The 22,319-nt window shown below is 41.6% G+C and overlaps 1 protein-coding gene across 6 annotated transcripts in view; it reads left to right on the top strand.

The window, feature by feature from the left end:
- The first annotated feature begins 1,983 nt into the window (after positions 1–1,983).
- The window catches only part of LOC308609628 (lysine-specific demethylase 6A-like), a 185,527-nt gene continuing 165,191 nt past the window's right edge, over positions 1,984–22,319 (top strand). For all 6 annotated transcript variants that reach the window (XM_081223361.1, XM_081223360.1, XM_081223362.1 and 3 more), the window contains exons 1-2: positions 1,984–2,552; positions 2,745–2,808. In XM_081223361.1, the coding sequence (XP_081079487.1) occupies positions 2,401–2,552; positions 2,745–2,808 (216 nt within the window). In that variant the 5' untranslated portion in view covers positions 1,984–2,400. The remainder of the gene's footprint in view (positions 2,553–2,744; positions 2,809–22,319) is intronic.

The raw sequence follows: 22,319 nt of genomic DNA, 5'->3' as shown, positions 1-22,319 counted from the left end.
CAGGGAGCAGTTAGTGATGCCTAAGCATGTCAGCTGGCTCTCAACTGTAAAGCTTAGTACCTTAACGCTGAGCATAGGAAGTCACTGTCTGCTGCTCAAAAGCATTTTTGGAGATTACGCTGCCATCTCCTGGAACTTTGTCAATGAGTTCATGTATGAACTTTTTCAAGGGCTAGGGTTACTAGCAGTCTCCATTCCATAAACAAAAGCAGGTAGACAAAGGTTAACAATAATGAAAAGAAGGCAGAGAATGTTAGAAGACATGTAATTAGAGAAAAGTGTGCTTGTCGGACAGAGAAGAAAAAGGGATACCAAAAGCTGAGAAAAGCAGTAATCATCTATTTGGTATTACTTACTGGAATACTGTTTATATTAAAGGTTGCCCTTCTTTACTCTTCTCTCCCCTACCCCCTTTTTTAAAAGAGAAATATAATAGGATACTTGACCGATGCTTCAAGGAATTGGAGTAAAAATGGAAAGGAACCATAAAAAATGGGACCAACCTATAACCCCAGTAACACAGGGCAACCCACAATTGACAAATTTTCTAGCTATAAAATAAGGGGAAATAAAGTGATCACACCATTTATTATTGTCCATAAACCTGCACCTCAAAAGATTCTAGCTTAGAACAAAAGGCAAATTGTTTTTACAGCAAAAAATTTCAAACTGAAAGTCTGCTCACTCTTCGCTCTTTATCAATTTTTAAAAAATAAATTTATTTACTTTATTTATTTATTTTTGGCTGTTTTGGGTCTTTGTTGCTGTGCGTGGGCTTTCTCTAGTTGCAGTGAGTGGGGGTCTACTCTTCATTGCGGTGTGTGGGCTTCTCATTGTGGTGGCTTCTCTTGTTGCAGAGCATGGGCTCTAGGCGCATGGGTTTCAGTAGTTGTGGCTTACGGGCTCTAGAGCTCAGGCTCAGTAGTTGTGGCGCATGGGCGGAGTTGTTCCACGGCACGTGGGATCTTTGCTGACCAGGGCTGGAACCAGTGTCCCCTGCATTAGCAGGTGGATTCTTAACCACTGTGCTACCAGGGAAGCCCTTTACCACTTTTCAATTGCAAATCAGTATTTAGTTCTCTTATTGATGCTTATTTATGTCAATGACACAAATTTCAGAAATACCCTGGTGGCGCCGTCTATTTTAGACCAAGGGAAATTTATTTATCCCCAACAAATAAAATCAGGTATTTCTTAAGATACCTATTAAAAATTAGCATTTTTCTACCCTTAACGAGTGGAGGTACAGCTGTAAAAGATCTGTTACATGAAATATTATTATGCAACTTTCCTTTGGAAAAGAGTAATTTTTAGAGGCCTAGTTTTTCTCATAACTATAGTATTTATTTACAGCAGCTCGGATTAACCCCCCACTTTGGGATAAGTGCAGTAGACAGCAACAGTGTGTGGAGTGCCATTGGGTGGCCCCAGGAGACCGCAGGGAAGACTATTCATTCCCTCCTGACTCGTACGTGGGCTGAAATCTTAAGGTCCTTAACCTCTTCTGTTACCACAAGGTTGAAAGGAAACGGGGGAGGGAGAGTCCGGGCGGCAGGGTCGTTATTTCCCAGAGATGACAAAATCTCCGGTTCTGGGAGCAGAGATCAGTGCCATACACTATTTGCAAATAATGTGAACCAGCCCCTAAGGAGTCCCACCGCCAGGTAATACCTCGTGCTAAGGGACAGGTAAAGTAGATCTATCCGTCCTCGAGGCGCACTTAAGTCCGCCTCGAGGACGCACTTCCTGATCTCATCAGTCGCCACCACTGCCTTCCTTGGTCACCTGGGCTACAGAGTAGCAAGGCCCGGACCCTCCCTTTTCAACAAGAGCGTAATTTAAACACCCGAACGTTTTGCTAAATCTGGTGACTACCCTTTTCGCAACTGACGCGTCAGCTAACCAATTACCAGCGGGAATTTCCTCCCCTTCCGTTCCCTGGTTGGGGCGGCCTCTGGTATCTAGCAAGTTCTGTGGAGCCGCAACTGACGTAAGTCAACAAAGGTCATGTGAAAAGAACCGTTCGCATCAATTGGCGGCGCCCGGCTTTGGGGGTGCGGACGCGACGGCGACTTGGCTTTCTCACTCTGTGCTACGGTTACAACAACTTTGTGCTGGTGCTGGCGAAGTTTGTGATTCTAAGAAATTCTTCCATTACAGCGAGGTTCCGCTTTTTCTGCTGTCACTGCGAACCGCGCGATGTGACTCCCGCAGCCTAGCTCCGCATCCCCTGCTTTTGCTGTCACCTTGGGATTTTTCGTCGCCGCCACCTGTACTGGAGAAGGTGGTGGTGGTGGTAAAGTTAGTTTGCCAGTCTCTCGAGGTTAGGGCGTCTTTTCGAGCTCTGGACTGGGGGTTGGCAGGTTTCAGCGTTGGGAGTTTTACATTTATTGCGTTTACATGAAATCTTGCGGAGTGTCGGTAGCTACCGCCGCCGCTGCTTTTGGTGATGAGGGAAAGAAAATGGCGGCGGTAAAACCGAGCAGCGAGACCAAGGAGGGGTCCCTCAGCTTGACAGCCGAAGAGAGTGAGGCACTCAGTGGATTGGACAGGTACGGACCGCAGTCATTCACCCAGTTACCTCCGCACGGGCTGGAGCCGCTGTTCTGGGAGACCCGAGCTCGGGTTGCCTCCGGTGGCGGCCCCCGGGCAGCGGTCGCTGCTGTCGGAGCCTTGGGGTCGGGAAGGGACAGATCAGTGGCTTTACCCGAGCGTTAACAAGTCGCGTGTATTTCTTCCCATAGTCGACTCTTTGGGTTCGTGAGCCTTCACGAAGATGGCGCCGGGACTAAGACCCTATTGGTCAAGGTAAGGCAACCTCGGACCTACAGTGTTCTTCCTTCACTCTCTGTGGGCTTTGGCTCCCGCGGCTCCTGAGGCGGATCAGACCTCGCTGTGGTCGCAAGTGAAAAATTATTTTTGCAAAAAATACTTCGCTTGCTGCCTTGCGAAATTCTGAGTCGTAGCCTGAGAAGCAGAGAGGACCGCGCTTTGTGACCAGGCGTAACAGTTGTTTGGGGGCATTTTCATTAGAAAATTCAAATTATGTCTGCATTTTAGCATCACAAGATCCTGAATGTGTGCAGTTTAAAATTTTTCAGAGTGTTATATCACTTGCGGTGTTTTTTTCTTTTGCAGTTTTTTCTTTGACGTCTAATTTTAGCTTAGCGTTTTAAGCTTTCTTACATCCTTGTTCTCAGAATGTGTAATGTGCAGTACTTTAGAGCGGTCAAGAGTTTAAATTGGGTATTTGACCAATATACTGATTGATACGTGTTTGATCTGAAGTTACGTGATTTGTTTACTTGTTTGGGTCTAGCTGCAGAGAATATTGCTGTGAATGCCATTTTATGATCATGTTGTTTCTGGAGGCTTGTTTCTTGTGTCTGACAGAGACCAGGGAGCTTTCCCTGTTTATTTGTGTGAAAAGTTGTTGAGATTGTCATTTAGTTAATGGCTGCCCCTGTCGGCCAAGATGGCGGGAAATAGTGGGTGGAGAAATGACGAGGCGAGCTTTGAGGGAGGGAGGAGATAAAAACAAGGAAAGAGTAGCAATGAGTAGGCCTTTGCGTCGGCTTGTGTAGCTCGATGGTGCTCAATAAAAACTAAGCACTATTGTTTAAAAGTAGAGTTCTTGTATCGTTACCAAGCTTTACAGCAGCATTCATAAACATTGAATGTGCTGTAGTCCATTTAGTTAATCTTAAGTAGATGATTGCACAAAGGCCCTCGAGTTTTCAGTCTCTGGCATTTTCTGTCTCCTGAGCAAAATTGGTTAAAATATTTTCTGTTAGTTGGTTCCATAAAACTTGGTAATTATGCAACAAATGTTGCTTCCATTAGATATTTTTTTCTAGCTGAAATCGATAGCTGTGGATTTCTCATAGTTTGTAATGCAATTGAAAAGGAAATATTACATAATTTTCATTTTAAGATGTTTTTCCTGCCATGATTCTTATCTTTAGTTTGAATATGTGTAATCAACTTTCTGTTACCTGTAATCGCGCTTTTGTATTAAAGGCAAATAATGACCACGAACTGAACTGTAATAATTATTTCACTAAATCTAGTCCATTTGATAAAACTTGAATTAAACTTTCATCATGTAGGTAATAGTTGCTCCATTAAAATTATCACTGGCAAAATAAATATTGAGTAGCTCTGATACGATTTAAGCAGCAGTGATTGTTGTTCTTGATTGTTATTCTTTAAAAAAATTGAGTATGTATTTTATTTTCAAAGTTATTGCAATAGACTGAAAAAATTCTGACCTTAGGGGGATGTTATTTATTTTTTTTCAGGCATTTTATTTAACTCATTCTAGTGAGAGTGCTGTGGTATTCCATTGTGGTTTAATTTTCATTTTTTTAACATCTTTATTGGAGTATAATTGCTTTACAATGGTGTGTTAGTTTCTGCTTTATAACAAAGTGAATCAGTTATACATATACGTATATCTCCATATCTCTTCCCTCTTGTGTCTCGCTCCCTCCCACCCTCCCAGAATGTTATTTTATACTGCAGTGTGACTTGAGCGTTTAACTTAGGGTTGGTCAAGTTGAGTATACTGACGGTAATTTGGAAAAGAATGGGCAAATCTATGACTTTGGTTATGATAATGAAGAAAAAAAGTATTGTGATGTTTTATGTGTTCAGAACTTTAAATATCCATATGCATGAGTTCAGATAAATTCTCAGTTAGTGGTGCTAAATGTTGGATAGGAATTTGGTATGAACTGTTAAGATACTGTGCAGTATTGGGTTTAAATTTTAAGGAACTGTCTTCAATTATTAATTGTGAAGGTGAGCATGTCTTTCTCAAATTACAGTAACATTTTAATAGTGAGAAGGCTTGAATTTTCATTGTATCTGGAAGATTTGTAGCTTCATAAAATGCTTGAGTAATGTTAAATTTTGTTAAACTACTGTAAATGTTTTGAGTGAAATGGAAATAAATTAACTTGATTAACATTTAGTTTTGTGACTTGTGAATTCCTACCTCTTCCTAATGAAGACTCATTAACCTTAATATTAAAGTAACTTAAGTGCAGGGGCTTCCCTGGTGGCGCAGTGGTTGAGAGTCCGCCTGCCGATGCAGGGACACAGGTTCGTGCCCCGGTCCGGGAAGATCCCATATGCCACGGAGCGGCTGGGCCCATGAGCCATGGCTGCTGAGCCTGCGCGTCCGGAGCCTGTGCTCCGCAACGGGAGAGACCACAATAGTGAGAGGCCCGCGTACCGCAAAAAAAAAAAAAAAAAGTAACTTAAGTGCAGCGAAATATTCTGGGCTATGGGAGCAACCTCATGGATCCATCTCTCCCTCCCTTTCTAGCTTTATTGAGTTATAATTGGCATAAACTAAAACTGCTGGTATTTAATGTGCACAGCTTGACAAGTTGGACATATTTCCTCAAAGCCTGTGTTTAAATTAGGGTCTTTTCTCTCAACTTTCCTAGTCTTCAAGGGTGCTTTCTCCCAATGGTTAACTTCTCTGTCTCTGAAAAACAATTTTTAAGTGTAAATGTTGTTACGTGCCATTAGAATTGTTTAATAATAGACGCTTAAAACTCTGAAATATAAGAATTTTTGAAGGATTGCCATAATATACAATGTTCAGGATTTTAGATTGAAAAATAAATTAGTAATGTATTGCTTTTAGTAATACTTTAAAAATAAGCTGTAAACAGCTAGTCATTACATAGTTCAAAATTTTTGAACTGTCACATGACCTTAACTAGGTTGCAGTTTAACCAGTGCTAACATTTAATCTTATGGTAACGTATATTTCAACTTTTGTTTTTTGGCTGCAACATGTGGCATGCAGGATCTTAGTAAACCCGGGCTCCCTGCAGTCAAAGCATGAAGTTCTAACCACTGGACTGTCAGGGAATACCCATATTTCAACTTATTTTTAAATGAGTTTATTTTAATTAACCAGGCCTTTTAACAGAAATTATCAACAGTGACTTTCCTTGCAGTTTAGAAAATGTTTTGGATTGATTTTATGTTGGATAGAGTTGAAATGGAATTGTCCACCGAAATAAAAAATGCACAGCTTGAGAGCTGTGAGCTTCAGTTTTATTTGGGGCCTTACTCAGGACTCTAGCCTGGGAGACAGCCTCTCAGTCCTGAGGAACTGCTTTGTATAGGTAAGAGGGGAGGTCAGTATGTATCTTGGTAGAAGGTTTACTGCTACTCATGAGGCACAAATATCTTAATGATTTAAGTGCTTTTCTAAGTGTGGGGAGATTCAAGAAATTGTGTTTATAAAATTTTCTCCTGAAAATATCTTAACTATCTGAAGCCCTGCTTTGCCAGTTTTTTCCAGAGCACAGAGTGCCTCATGCCTGTTCTCCACCCTTAACTCCTTTCCGGGATGTTGAAGGTCAGCAACTGCCATGGCTAGTGGCTCAATCTTTGTACAGGCAGATGATTTAGTTGGCAGAGTATTACTAATATAGTGTTGCTTTAAAAGAATGCTGGGGGAATGTAGTCTGATTATTGCTGAGTTACCCATTGCTACTGTTGTTTGTTTAGAAGTATCTTTCTCAGTTTTTAGTCTTATCTCCAGCAGCAGTCCCCAGCCTTTTTGGCACAAGGCACTGGTTTTGTGGAAGACAGTTTTTCCATGGGGGTGGGGGTGGGAAGATGGTTCAGACTTGCCTGCAGCTCACCTCCTGCTCTGCGGCCTGGTTCCTAACAGGCCCAGGACTAGTACTGGTCTGCGGCCTGGGTGTTGGGGACCCCTGATTTACATCGTGTTATTGAAATTTTGCTTTTTTGGAGTAATTATGTTAACCAGTAAAAGGATTAGTAGGGAAGTTGTAGTTTGTTTACTATTCAACAATGTGTGTGGGACTTCCCTGGTGGTCCAGTAGAGTTAAGACTCCATGCTCCCAATGCAGGGGGCCTGTGTTCCATCCCTGGTCAGGGAACTAGATCCCGCATCCCACATGCTACAACTAACAGCCCTCACGCATGCATGCCACCACAAAGATCCTGCATGCTGCAACTAAGACCTGGCGCAGCCAAATAAATAAAACATACATACATATTTAAACACCACCACCAAAAACAGTGTGTGCTTTTTGCCCTGAAGGATAGTTTAGAAGAGTTGGCATTTAAAAATTTTTGAGTAATGGAAGTGGTTTAAAATTGATTGAAGGGCTTCCCTGGTGGTGCAGTGGTTAAGAATCCGCCTGCCAGTGCAGGGGACATGGGTTTGAGCCCTGGTCTGGGAAGATCCCACGTGCCGCGGAGCTACTAAGCCCGTGTGCCACAACTACTGAGCCTGCTCTCTAGATCCTGGGAGCCACAACTAGTGAAGCCCGTGGGCCTGGAGCCCGTGCTCCGCAACAAGAGAAGCCACCACAATGAGAAACCCACGCACCGCAAAGGAGACCCAATGCAGCCAAAAATAAATAAATAAAATAAATAAATTTATAAAAAAAAATTGAAGCATTCATTTTTCTAGATTTGATCTTAATGCATGGAGAAAAATTTATTCAAATGGTTTCAGAAGTGGCTTTTTATACAGGAATATTTCAGTGGTGATATTTAAGGTACCCTTACATTATGTGTATTTTCTGTTTGCTGACATTTAAGCATATATTAATTTCCCCCTTTTTTTTTTCGACCGAGTCTTCCATCTTTGGGAATCTTAGTTCCCTGACTAGGGATTGAACTGAGCAAGTGAGGGACAGGAGTGGGGCGGCCCACAGCAGTGAAAGTGCCGAGTCCTAACCACTGGACCACCAGGGAATTCCCTATACTCATTTCCATTTTAAGAAAGTTGTTTGGGTTAAAAAAAGAGACAGTAGAAATGTCATGTTTTGCTATTTAGAAATTGTCTTTAATTTGAGGCATTAAAAACTATTTTCTTGTTAGGAAAGTTGTATTCTAAACCATTATAGTTTCAGTGCACATTACTAGACAAAGTTTTGGCTAGGCGTTATGTAGGAATGTTAGTATAAAATTTTGTTATAACACTAGTCATAAAGACCAGAAGAGATTATAGGAAGTGTTTTCATATTTGGGCATAATTCAGAACTGACAGGTTATAAATGGAAACTTTCTTTTTTTAAAAAAATTAATTAATGAATTTATTTTGGACTGTGTTGGGTTTTCGTCGCTGTGCGCAGGCTTTCTGTAATTGCGGCGATGGACTTCTCATAGCGGTGGCTTCCCTTGTTGCGGAGCACAGGCTCTAGGCATGCGGGCTTTGGTAGTTGTGGCACTTGGGGTCAGTAGTTGTGGCTCGCAGGCTCTAGAGAGCAGGCTCAGTAGTTGTGGCGCATGGGCTTAGTTGCTCGGTGACATGTGGGATCTTCCCGGAGTGGGGCTTGAACCCGCGTCCACTGCTTTGGCAGGTGGATTCTTAACCACTGCGCCACCAGGGAGGTCCCAATGGAAACTTCCTTAGTTTCAGCTTTTCTTTTTAGAAGTGAAATAGCCCTATTTATTTATTTATCTCGGCTGCTTTTGGGTTTTTGTTGTTGTGTGCGGGCTTTCTATAGTTGCAGCGAGTTGGGGCTACTCTTTGCTGTGGTGCAAGGACTTCTTATTGTGGTGGCTTCTCTTGTGGCAGAGCACGGGCTCTGGGCACTAGGGCTTCAGTAGTTGCAGGACACAGTCTCAGGAGCTGTGGCTCACAGGTTCTAGAGTACAGGCTCAGTAGTTTTGGTGCACAGGCTTAGTTGCTCCAAGGCATGTGAGATCTTCCTGGAGCAGGGAGGGAACCCGTACCCCTGCACTGGCAGGCTAATTCTTAACCACTGCGGCACCAGGGAAGTCCTGAAGTAGCTCTTTTTATATTGAATAAAGTGGAGAATATTTGACACTCTTATTAAGGTATGAATAAAACTGTTCTGTCTGATAGGAATTGTTGTGCCTTGGGTCATAAAATTTGTAAGGCTTCACTCATTAAACAAAAATGAAGTTTTAGTGCTTGGCCAATTATGGAATCAGTGCAGACTTCTGTTTTTGACATTGGTTACATGATTTTTTATTTTAACGTTTGTTTTTGCATTGCATCTTGTGATGCTTTGAGCTATTTGCAACTCATGCTAAATAAACGATACTAATATTTTTGCAATGAGGTGTCCAGAGAGCTAATTTACATTAAGAAAACTTATAATATTAAGTTGACAAATTAAGGCCTACCTGCACATGTTTATAGGCTGTGGGGTTTGTTTGTTTTGGCAATGCCACGTGGCTTGCAGCATCTTAGCTCCCTGACCAGGGATTGAAATCTGGCCACAGCAGTCCTAACCACTGCTGAGTCCTACCACTGGACCACAAGGGATTTCCCTACAGACTGTTGTTAATGTAGGTTATTTAATGATTGCCATCTGTGAACTTACATTGAATCTTCAAATGATTGGCTTATAAATTGAGATAATAAGTCAGCAATAAAAACTAAAGTGTGATAAGTGCAAGATTTTTTTAATCTGTAGAGATAATAAATATTTCTGCCTACTGTAGAAGAGCAAAAATCATTTTCTCTCTACTCTTCTAGGTTGTTGGCTGAAATCCCTTTGTAATAAAAGGTAAATTAACAGGAGAAAAAAGGAGTTTGATAACATGTGTACCTCCTGTATACATGAGAGATACCCAGGAAAATTGAAAAACTCCAAAATGACCCAAGCCACCACCTTAAATACCATTTACAGATTAAGGCAAAAAAGATGTTGAAGGTGGGAGGCAAGTTAAGAGGGAAAAGCATGGAAACTGAGGTTAAGGTTGTTACGTAGATTTAAATCTGGGGTTCTGTCTGTTGATGATAGTTTCTTGTGATTTATAGTCTTCTATCTCTTCCTGGTACCAAAAGGGAGACATCCTTAGAGTGTTGTTTTCCCTTATAAATGTAAATGTTTCTTATGTTTACAACTGGCAACTTTACTCCATTTTCAGAGATACTCTTGGGTCTGTGGCTTCTCAAGAGTAAACACTTCAAAATAATCCTATCTATGCCAAAGAGGCTTTTTTGGGGTGGCATATTCTTCTACCTTTCATTATGTTGAGCTTGTTACCCCTTAAGTGTTGTAAGACAAAGACCCCAGAATGTCAGTGAAGAAGAAAAGTATAAAGTGCTTTAAAAGTTCACATTAAAGATTAGTTTAACAAATTAAAGTTTGAATAGCTCTTTCTCAGTAGGATAATGTTTCTTGGTAATTGTTTTCTTGATTTAGAGCATATCGAAGCAGTTTCTAATATTATTTTAAAAAGCATAGTTTAAAATTAAGATTTTAGCTCTCACAAGCTTAAAGGATAATCTGTTCTAGGCTCTGTTCCTCTCTGGGGTCATTTTGTATTAATATTTACTTATGCTATAGTTTTTTATCTTGAGACTTTTTTTTTTTTTTTTTTTTTTGCGGTACGCGGGCCTCTCACTGTTGTGGCCTCTCCCGTTGCGGAGCACAGGCTCCGGACGCGCAGGCTCAGCGGCCATGGCTCACGGGCCCAGCTGCTCCACGGCATGTGGGATCTTCCCGGACCGGGGCAGAGAACCCGCGTCCTCTGCATCGGCAGGCGGACTCTCAACCACTGCGCCACCAGGGAAGCCCCTATCTTGAGACTTTTTAACGAGTATTCATTGATCAGTTTAAGAAGTTCTCTGACAGATTTTTGGAAGGATACTTGGGAATATTTAATAATGGTCATCTTGGACCCATATTCCAGGGCTGTTTTACATTATGTTCCCACCCCGTCACCCCTTTTTTTAACATGGCCGTATATAACTTAAAATACACCTTAAAGACTGTGTTAGTCGGTACCCAGGAGTGCAGATTTTATATATACCTAGAAGTGGATTTGCTGAGTCATACGGTAATTCTGAGTTAAATCTTGAGGAACCAGTTGTTTTCCACACCTTTTTTCCCTTTTTTTGGCTGCACTGCGTGGCATGTGGAACTTCCCGGACCAGGGATCGAACCTGCGCCCCTGCAGTGGAAGTGCATAGTCTTAAGCGCTGGACCACCAGGGGAGTCCTCTTGTGTGCTTTTTGTTTTCATAGTTTACCATTTCCCAGCTTTTTGCTTGGATTCAAAGTGTATCTTTCATAGACATCCTGTAGTTGGCTCTTTCCCAAGTGCAGTCTGGCATCTCTGACATTTGTTTGGAATGTGCATACCGTTCACATTTAGTCTCAACTTAAGGATACCTACTCCTTTATTTGCTTCCTGTCTCTCTCATTTTTAATTCCTTTAATTAATTAATTAATTAATTAATTGGTTGGTTGCACCGGGTCTTAGTTGTGGCAGGCGAGCTCCTTAGTTGTGGCTCAGTGGCTCCTTAGTTGTAGCACATGGGCTCCTTAATTGTGGCATGTGAACCCTTAGTTGCGGCATACATGTGGGATCTAGTTCCCTGACCAGGGATCAAACCCGGGCCCCCCTGCACTGGGAATGCTGAGTCTTATCCACTGTGCCACCAGGGAAGTCCCTCCTTGTTTTTTTCTTTTTAGTTGTATTTTTTAAAATTTATTGAAGTAAATTCACATAGTATAAAATTCACCACTTTAATACTTTAAATCTGTACAGTTTAGTGCTTAATATTAGTACATTCAAAATGTGTGGCTGTACTGTTACCTGATTTTGGACAGTTTCATCATCACACACCAAAAAATCCCAGCAGTTGCTACCCATGGCCCTTCTCTGCTCACCCCTTAAGAAACAAACAATATGTGGCCTTTTGTGTCCGGTCTTTTTCACTTAGCATAAGGTTTGCACGGTTCATCCATGTTGTATCATGTATCAGTACTTCATTCTTGTTTGTGGCTAATATTCCATTATGTGGATATGCCACATTCTGGTTATTCATTTATCCTTTGATGAACATTGGGTTATTTTTAGTTTTTGCCTGTTTTGAATACAGTAACCCCTCCCCTATTTCTGGTTTTGCTTCTCTGGTCTCAGTTACCCCCAGTCAGCTGCAATCCAAAAATAAATGAGAAATTCCAGAAATAATTCATCAGTGTTAAATTGTGTGCTGTTTTGAGTAGCACGATGAAATCTCTCCCTCTCTTGCTACCTCCTGTCTAGGATGTGAATCATCCCTTGTCCAATGTATCCATGCTGTAAATGCCACCCACCCCGTAGTCACTTAGTAGCCCTCTTAGTTATCAGATTGACTGTCCTAGTAATTATGTTCAAGTAACTCTTATTTTACTTATTAATGGCCCCAAAGTAGAAAAGTAGTGATTCCAGCAGTTTATAAATTAGACACAGTCAGAAAATATCCAAATTGCAGTGTTAGTTATGTATGTATTAGGGAAAAACGGTAGTACAGTAAACCTTTGAAAAACATAGGTTTGAACTACAGAGTCCACTTAATTCTTTTTTACACAGTTAATATGTATAATACTATAGTGGTACATGAATGGAAGTTGGTTGAATCCTTGAGTACAGAACTGAGGATGCAGAACTGGTGATAGGAAGGGCCAACTGATGGTGAACTCATACTTGGATTTTTGACTGCTTGGGTGTTGGTGCCCCTAACCCCTGCATTGTTCAAGGGTCAGTTGTGCATATAGGCTTCAGACATCCAGTGGGGTCTTGTAACATATCCCCCAACTGTAAGGGGGGACTACTGTAGTACATTTTGTTGATGTTCCTCCTGCCTTTACGATACATTACTTGTGTGGTAGGTATCAGTTCTAAACACGGAATATGTCATTGCACTGCCTTCTGATCTCTGGTTTTAATGATGAAAAGCCAGACAGTAATGAGATCATTTTCTGCCTCTCAACATAGTAAGTCGTTTTTCTGTTGTTGGTTTCAAGATGTTTGATTTGTTTTTGGCTGTTAACAGTTTGCCTGTGGATATACCTACGTCTAGTTCTGTTTAGTTTTATTCTCTGGACTTTCTTTAGCTTCTTGGATCTGTACTTAATTTTTCAAAAATCAAAGTTGCAGGGTTCCTTGGTGGTCCAGTGGTAAAGAATCCATCTTCCAATGCAGGGGACGAGGGTTTGATCCCTGGTCAGGGGGTAAGATCCCACACCTGAGTGCCACAACTACTGAGCTTGTGCGCCTCAACTAGAGCCCCCACGCCGCAAACTGCAGAGCCGACATGCTTTGGAATCCGTGCACCACAGTTACAGAGCACACGGCCTGGAGCCTGTGCGCCATAACTAGGGAAGAGAAAACCCGCATGCTCCATCTAGAGAGAAGCCCGTGCACCACAGCGAAGAGCCTGTGCGCCACACGAAATAACCTGTGTGCTGCAACTAAGACCTGATACAGCCAAAATAAAAAAAATAATAAACAATAAATAAATCTTTAAAAAAAGAAATAAAAGTTGGGAAGTTTCTGTGGTAATTACTTGAAATATTTTTTTATACCTTTTCCTGTCCCCTGGAATTCTCATTACAGCTAGGTTGTAATGCTTGACATTATCTCCACATGGGTCAGAAGCTCTTTTTTTAAAGTTAATTGTAATTGTTTTGGATTGGACAGTTATATTGATGTATGAAATATATTTTAATGGCTCTTTTGCTTATTTCATACTTTCTGTTGAGAGTATCAACTTTAGCTTTTCAGTGTAACTATAAAAATAATATTTTTAGCTCTAACTTCTGTCCGCTCTCTTATGGCTTTTGTGTTTAGTTTCTGGATGTGTTTATTAATTTGAGCACATTTTATTTTTTTGAACACAATTTTCTTTAATTTATGAATATGTTTGTAATAGCTCTTTTGAAGTTTTTGTGAATACAATATATAGATTCATTTGGGGCCAGTTTCTGTTGACCTTTTTTTTTTCCTTTTGATTAATACAGGTAATACTTTCCTCTTTTTTTAATGTGTTTAGTAATTTTTGAGTAAAAATAGGACATTTTAGATAAGTATTATAGTAACTTTCTTTGGGGGGATGGCTGGATTTACAATGTGGAACTGTCTGCTCTGTGAATGTCTGCACGATATTAAAAAATTTTGTTTTTCTGTTTTAGCTCCGTAGAAGTTGTCTTACTGTCTTCCTAGTCCATAGTTGGGGCAGAAATTTTAAGACACCTCAAACCCATGAACCTTCTGTTCTGTGCAGGATAATTATGTGTGGCTTGCAGAACACATTTTTAAAAATTTATTTTCCTTTTGGTTGCGTTGGGTCTTTGTTGCTGCAAGTGGGTTTTCTCTCATTGTGGTGAGCGGGGGCTACTCTTGGTTGCGGTGTGAGTGCTTCTCATTGCGGTGGCTTCTTGTTGCAGAGCATGGGCTGTAGGTGCACAGGCTTCAGTAGTTGGGGCACGTGGGCTCAGTAGTTGTGGCTTGTGGGCTCTAGAGCACAGGCTTCAGTAGTTGGGGCACGTGGGCTCAGTAGTGGTGGCTTGTGGGCTCTAGAGTGCAGGCTTAGTAGTTGTGGTGCACAGGCTTAATTACTCCATGGCATGGGGGATCTTCCCAGATCAGGGATCGAACCTGTGACCCCTGCATTGGCCGGCAGATTTTTAACCACTGCGCCACCAGTGAAGTCCCCAAAAGTTGCAGTTTTTAAATCTCCCTTGACTTTCACTTGAGGCTGTCTTGGATCTTTCCTTACATGTGTACTTTCTTACCAGCCATGATGTGCTTATGTGCTGCTCAACCCACACTGAGGCGGCAAACTAAAGCTAGAAAAGCCATGAGTTTTTGTCACTCACTGTCATATTTGTTACTTTTACCTTGTATGACTATGGGTTTTCACTAACTTCCCATTCACATTTGACCTTTTATGTAGCAAAGCTGCTGACTTCATATCTGGTAATTATACATTCTATAGTTGAAGCTTTAGCAGCTTCTCCAGAATAAAAGGTTCTGAGTTGTTTTTCTTTAATCTCTTTCCAGTGTCCTGAAATTAATGTTTTTGTAACTTTCAAGATTGTATTTAAAATTTTTTCCTCTTCTTCCTTTTTTTTTTTTTTTTTTTTTAAGAGGGTATTAATTATCCTGTTAAATGGTGCCCTTACTGGAAGTACTTTTTTTAGGATACTGCATTTTGTGATAGGGAAGAAAATTTATGCCTAGTTCTTGGCATTGGGCCTGACACAGTGGCAGTTTATTACAAGTTAAATGTTATATTGGGTGCTTCCTGGTGGCACAGTGCTTGAGAATCTGCCTCCCAGTTTGGGAGACACGGGTTTGAGCCCGGTCTGGGAGGATCCCACATGCTGTGGAGCAACTAAGCCCATGCGCCACAACTATTGAGCCTGCGCTCTAGAGCCTGCGAGCCACAACTGCTGAGCCCGTGTGCCACAACTGCTGAAACCTGTGTGCCTAGAGCCTGTGCTCCAGAACAAGAGAAACCACCTCAATGAGAAGCCCATGCAACGCAAGGAAGAGTAGCCCCTGCTTGACGCAACTAGAGAAAAACCGCACACAGCAACAAAGACCCAATGCAGCCAAAATAAATAAAATACATAACTTTAAAAAAATATATTATTTTGGAAAAGACATTTTATTTATTTATTTATTTATTTAAAGATTTATTTATTGATTGATTTATTTAGCGGTACGCGGGCCTCTCACTGCTGTGGCCTCTCCTGTTGCGGAGCGCAGGCTCAGTGGCCATGGCTCAGGGGCCCAGCCGCTCCGCGGCATGTGGGATCCTCCCAGACCGGGGCATGACCCTGTGTCCCCTGCATCGGCAGGCTGACTCTCAACCACTGCGCCACCAGGGGAGCCCTGGAAAAGACATTTTAAATTTGAACTCAGGCAGTGGTTTAGAAACGAAGGGGACAATTTTAAGAGATTTCTTGAAACACACTTTCTTTTGGTTTTTAAAATATACTACTTGCATTGACTTCATTTCTGATTACATTTGAGTGTCCTTTGCAGATTTACTCCTTTCCCTCCCCATTAGATTATGTTTGATAATATAAACCAAATGATACATATTTAAAATGTGCAATTTGTTAAGACTTGGTATGTGTATAAATATTAAGCCACCACTGAAAGCAACATAGTGAATATAGCCATCAACCTTTCAATTTTCTTGTGTCCTTTTGTAATCATTCTCTTTTTACCACTGCTGCCCCATTTGTCATTATATAATCACTGATCTGTTTTTTTTTTTTTTTTTTTTTTGCGGTAGGCGGGCCTCTCACTGTTGTGGCCTCTCCCCTTGCAGAGCACAGGCTCCGGATGCGCAGGCTCAGCAGCCATGGCTCACGGGCCTAGCCGCTCTGCGGCATGTGGGATCTTCCCAGACCGGGGCACGAACCCGTGTCCCCTGCATCGGCAGGCGGACTCTCAACCACTGCGCCACCAGGGAAGCCCCACTGATCTGTTTTTTGTCACTAAAGATTAGTTTTGCAGTTTATAGAACTTTCTATAAATGGAATTATACAAAGTAAACCATTTCAGTATTTCTTCTCTCCCTCAGCTTCTTTTCAGGTTCTTTGATTTTGTTCTGTCAGTAGTTTATTCTTTGGAAAACTTGAGCATCTTATTACTTGCTTCTCTGTATATGTTCTTTGAAGTGCTTGTTCAAGTCTTTTCGTTTTTGAAAGTTACTTTTTTTTTTTACTCAGATTTAGGAGTTAAAAAAAATACATATATTTTGGTTTGGATTCTTTATCTGATAAGTAATTTGTAAAACATCTCTCCCATTTTGTGTATTCGTTCTCCTAATATTAGTGTGTTTTGAAGAGCAGAAGTTTGCAGTTTTCATAAAGTTCACTTTGTCTTTTTCATTCTGTGGATTGTGCTTTTCTTGCTTTATTAAGGATTTCTTTACCTAAGTTAAGGTAAAAGAGGTTGTCTTCTTTGTTTTTTCATGAATGTCTTATTATTTTATATTTTACCTAGATGTGTGATCTGTTAGTAATTTTATGCACGTAATATGTCAAAATTCTCATTTTCAATAAATGGATTTTCTTTTCTTTTTTTTTTTTTTCGGTATGCGGCCTCTCACTGTTGTAGCCTCTCCTGTTGTGGAGCACAGGCTCCAGACGCGCAGGCTCAGCGGCCATGGCTCACGGGCCCAGCCGCTCCACGGTATGTGGGATCCTCCCGGACCGGGGCACGAACCCGCGTCCCCTGCATCGACAGGCGGACTCTTAACCACTGCACCACCAGGGAAGCCATGGATTTTCTTTTTTTTAAGTTAAAAAATTTTTTTTGATGTGGACCATTATTAAAATCTTTATTGAATTTGTTACAGAGTTGTTTCTGTTTTATGTTTTGGGTTTTTTTTTTTGGACTGCACTGGGGCTTCATTGCCACGTGCGGCCTTTCTCTGGTTGTAGTGTGGGTGGAAGACGTTGTGTGTGTGCTTCTCATTGCAGTGGCATCTCTTGTTGCAGAGCACGGGCTCTAGGGTGCCCGGGCTTCAGTAGTTGTGGTGTGTGGGCTCAGTAGTTGTGGCTCGCAGGCTCAGTAGTTGTGGTGCACGGGTTTAGTTGCTCCTTGGCATGTGAGATCTTCCTGGACCAGTACTCGAACCCGTGTCTGAGTTGCATTGGTAGACAGATTCTTAACCACTGCACCACCAGGAAAATCCTACTACTTTGGTTTTTTGGCCCTGAGGCATGTGGGATCTTAGCTCCCCAACCAGGGATCAAACCCACACCCCCTGCATTGGCAGGCAGAGTCTTGATAACGAAAGTTCAGCTCCTTGTTCACTGGTGCCGAATCAAATCTCAGAGAGAGAGTTTTGGATGAAGTAGAAAAGGATAGCTTTATTATTTTGCCAGGTAAAGGGGGACACAGCGGGCTCTTGCCTTGAAAAACTATGTGTCTCAAACCCAGGAGAATTTGTTGAGGCATTCTATGACAATGCTTCTCAAGGGTGGAGTTGCTGAGAAGTTTAGGGTGTGTGCAGGGTCTCAGGTGATCTAGTTTTGATGAGCTTTTTGGTCCCTTTAATCTTGCCTCAGGTGGTTTCTTGGCTGCTCCTCCCTTGATTAGCAAGTGTTTGAATCTCCCCTTTGGGACTCATGGGAGGTCTTGAGAGTGGAGTCTTGCCTACAAGAAATGCAGGACAAAAAGGCCTCCTTATCGCCAGGAACCCAGGAACCACAGGGCCCTGCTCGGTTTCATTCTTAACCATTGGACCTCCAGGGAAGTCCCCAATAAATGGATTTTCAATTATCCCAGCACCATTTGTTGAAAGGATTACTCCTTTTCCAGTGGATTGGTTAAGCTTATTCCTAAATATGCTCTGTTTTCATTTTCATGCAATTAAAAATACTGTTTAATTTTCCTTTTGATTTCTTTTTTGACCCAGGTTTATTTACCATTCAGTCTCCAAATATTATGGTGTTTCCAGATACCTTTATGTAATGTCAGCAAAAAAATTAGTAGTTTAAGAAAGAAAAGGAAAATCTTCAAGCCAACTGGAGGGTTATAACTTGGGAGACAGTCTTTCAGAAAGCTCTTAGGATCATTTCACCTGTTAGAAGTCAAGGCACAGTTATCTAAGTTTTCGTGACAAAAGTTATACATCGGAGTAACATTTTGACAGTTTACATAGTCCAACAATGCAAGTAGTGGGTTATTGTAACCCTTTGCAGGATTGAGAACAGTGTATTACCCAAGAAATTACTTGGCTAATGCCAGGAGAAAATTCCTTTTTTCTTTTGGTGAGCAGGTATCCCTGTGCCTCTAAGGGGATCTAGTTAACATATAGTATAGATGCACAAGCACATTAAAGGGGAAGGGGTATTGGCTCTAGTGGCAGAGAAGATTTTATGTTAAATTTTTCTTGTCTTGCTTTAATTTTGTTTCATCATTACTCATTTTTAATGTAATTCCTTTGCTGTTAGAGAATGTTCTTTGTATGAATTGAATTCTTTTACATGTATTGAAATATATTTTATGATCTTTTTTGGTCCATGTTTTGCCTGCACTGGAGAGGAATGTGTATTACTGTTGCCGGGTGGAGTGGTCTATGGATATGAATTAGGTCAAGTTGATTGACAGTATTTTCAGGTCTTACAATTCCTTTTTTTGTAGGGGGGTCTTTTTCAGTCCGTCATTTAGACAGAAAGATGTTACATTGTCTGGCTATAATTGTTGGCTTTTCTGATTCACCTCATATTTCTGTTGCCTTTTGCTCCATGTATTTTGGGCACCATTTTTAGTTGCATGGAAGTTCAGGACTGTTATGTCCTCCTGGTATCAGACCTTTTTATCATTATTAAATTACTCTCTTTATCTTGGTTATAGTCTTTATTTTGAAATGAAAGTGTTACCTGAAAACTGGGTTTGCCTCTGGGTGGATGTCAAGCCAAAAGGTGCAACAAAGCCAAAGACTGATGGAAGGGTTTATTACCTGCAGCAAGTAAGGAGAATACCTGGGATCTTTCCAAAGCAGTGACTGCAGAATTGGGGAAATTTTAAGTTAAAGGTACATGAGTATTCATGAAGGGGCTTGACAAAAGAGAGTCGGGCAAATGTTGACAGAATTTAAGCTTTAGTTCTGTTGGGTTAAAAAATATTCACAACCTACAATTTGAGAGTTATGTTTTATTCGGTGGGAATTTTTAGGACTTCAGGCCTGGGAGGCAGCATCTCAAGTAGCCCTGAGAGAACTGCTCTGAGGAGGTGAGTGGGGAGCCAGATGTTTTGCAACAAAGAGCAGGTGTAACAGGGAAGAGCAAAATCAGAATTCACTTTGCATCTGTTTCATTGACTTTAACCTTGCTTTTCCGTTGCTTTTGTTAATGTAATCGTACTAATGGCCTGCCTTAGGGGGAACCCTGCCCCTCTGCCTGAATATTAAAGTGCCTTTGTTCAGCTCACAGGGAGACACTCTGACCCTGCCCACCTGTGAATGGTTGCAGAAAAGAAGAAGTTAACACATCCCCTCCCGATGCTGGCCAAGCCAGGCAAAACCAATGGGCTTTTACTTTACTTCCTCACTTCCTCCCCATCTCTGTTCTGTAAAAGAAACCAGCAAACAGACCCGGGTAAGATGGTGTTTCAGGGACCCTAGTTTACCATCTTCTTGGTCTGCTGGCTTTTCGAATAAAGTCGTATTCCTTGTCTCAACACCTTGTCTCCTGATTTATTGGCCTGTAACAAATTTAGCTTAGCCAGCCAGGAGCCTCGCTGCTAGTGGCTAGCTGGCCCCAGTCAGGTGATATTGACTGGGGCAAGGCCCTAACAGCTGCCGGGACTATGTGTCCTGAGGATCTTCCCTTCAAAATTCTCGGAAGCAGCACTGGCTACCCCAGCCCTTGGCAGTTGGAGCAAGGAATCGGCAAACTTCTGCAAGTCGATGGACTCGCATTTGGAGGGTAGGTCGCTCCGGTGTGCACACAGGGAACATGTTCCCCCCTCAATTTGTGCATTTCCTTTATGGGACAAGGCAGTTTGTTTGCTTGGGGTACGCTGTTGGAGAGGGGAATTGTTCTTGGACTCTACCTGCCTTGGAACTGGTGCGTTGGTTTTGGTTTTGTGTGCATCAATGTTGGAATTTGTTTGTGCTTTTTGTATTGTAATTTGTCTGCGTCTTTTGTGTTTTGGTGTTATCAAACTTATAAAAATAAGAAATACTCCATTTTTCCTGAAGGGGAGCCCTTTGGGGTGTATAATAGATAAATGGGCAAAACATAACCATGAGCCTATGACTAAGACAGACCTGATATACTATTATACTAGGGTGTGGACCCCAATATATGTTAGGCTCAGAAGAGCGATGGCCCCTGAGTGGCTTACTCAATTATTGTCCGATCTCACAGTTAGAAGTATTTTGCAAAAGAGCAGCGAAGAGATGAGATTTCATATGTTGTAGAAGCTATTGCATCAGGAGGAAAAGGACTCAGAGGGCTGCCACCTTATGGTGTAGTAATCTGAAAGGAAATCCAAGGGGTAACCTGTTCTACAGGGGAAAGAGGGAGAAAACGAGAGTGGGAACATGTTACTCCAAAACCTAAACCCCCCTCTGGCCTATCCAGCTCCCCCACTGGCCAAGAAGCCTGCACTGGCAGTTCTTCCGGCTGCTCCCTCATGCTGCCAACATATTCACTCCTTTCACCGCCCCCTGTTTCCCCTACCCATGGGGATCAAATAGAAGTTTCTATGATAACCCCCAAGGCACAGGGACCTCGTTTAGTATCACCATCTAAGACCCGACAGGGCACCCAGTTTGGACCGGGATCCACCTCCGTAGCAGGACAATTTCCCTTGCACTGATATCCTGTTAGGAGGCCAGGGGACTCCCTTAGACTTGAGGCGTCCAATTCTAATTTCCCCACAGGAGCCCCGGGTAACTTTGACAGTGGGGAGCAGGTTGACTGACTTTCTAATAGATAAGGGTGCCACATGTTCTGTGATAAACACCAAGGTGGCACAGAAAACATCTCACTCTATCCCAGTGATGGGGGTTTCTGGAGAAGTACAAAACCGTTCATTCTTACAACCTCTAGAATGCCAGCTAGGGGACCTCACCCTGAAGCACAACTTCTTGTATATGCCAGAGTGTCCAGTCCCCCTTTCTGAGAAGAGATCTCCTTTGTAAATTAAATGCTCAAGTCACTTTTTGCCAGAACAGCTTGACATCAGGGTCCCACCGGAGCACGCTTTAAGCCTACACATGCCACTCATGGAAACCCCAGAGAAGGAAACAAAATCATCCTAGAAGCTGTGTCTTTGAGATGGAAATGTCCTATCTGGTCTTCTCAGGAACCCTCATCTCTGCCATCTTTTTAAAATGCAAATTTTGAAAAGAAGGTAAAGTAATTTAGTAATTTAGAAATTGACTTGTGAAGGGTAAATAGAAACCTTAAGTGTCTTTTCTGTAAATAAAAAGATTTAACAAGTAAGCTTGATTTGTTCCATCTACCAGAAACCCAACTTTAAAGCAACCTCTTTTGTAAATTGATGGGTTTTACGTTGCATTACCTGACTCAGGGCTGAAATTCTGAAATGAGAACTATGAGTACTCTCTGTTTGTTTGCATGTTTGAATGTGTCTTTGTCTTTGGATTACATTGTTGACGTTGATTTGTGGATGACCTTTGTTAAAATGGCTTAAAGAAAAGTAAGCTCTTACAAACCAAACAATTCTAAATACAAGAGAAATCAAGCTAAATGAGTTTCAGGTTCATGTGAACTAGGAAATATTTAGTATTAAATTAATACCTGGTATTGATGTTTAAGTTTGTTGATGCAATTAATATAGACATGTCTTTAGAGGCATCAAGTGTAATAGTTTCAGTGCACTTAGGTTTAATAGAACTTCACTGAAATCTTGTTATATCTGTTGCAAATTTGTCAGCAAGAAAAATCTCTTGATGTGATTTAACTAAAGTAAATGTAAACGAGATAAGAGCCTTTAGGTAAACTCTATAGGAATAATTATGTTCTGAAAATGATCTAAAAGTCTCTCCGGATTTCGGTA

The sequence above is a fragment of the Mesoplodon bidens genome, assembly GCF_964165515.1.
Source record: "Mesoplodon bidens genome assembly, chromosome: Y".
Taxonomy (NCBI): Eukaryota; Metazoa; Chordata; class Mammalia; order Artiodactyla; family Ziphiidae; genus Mesoplodon; species Mesoplodon bidens.
This window is presented reverse-complemented; position numbering and strand designations above follow the sequence as displayed.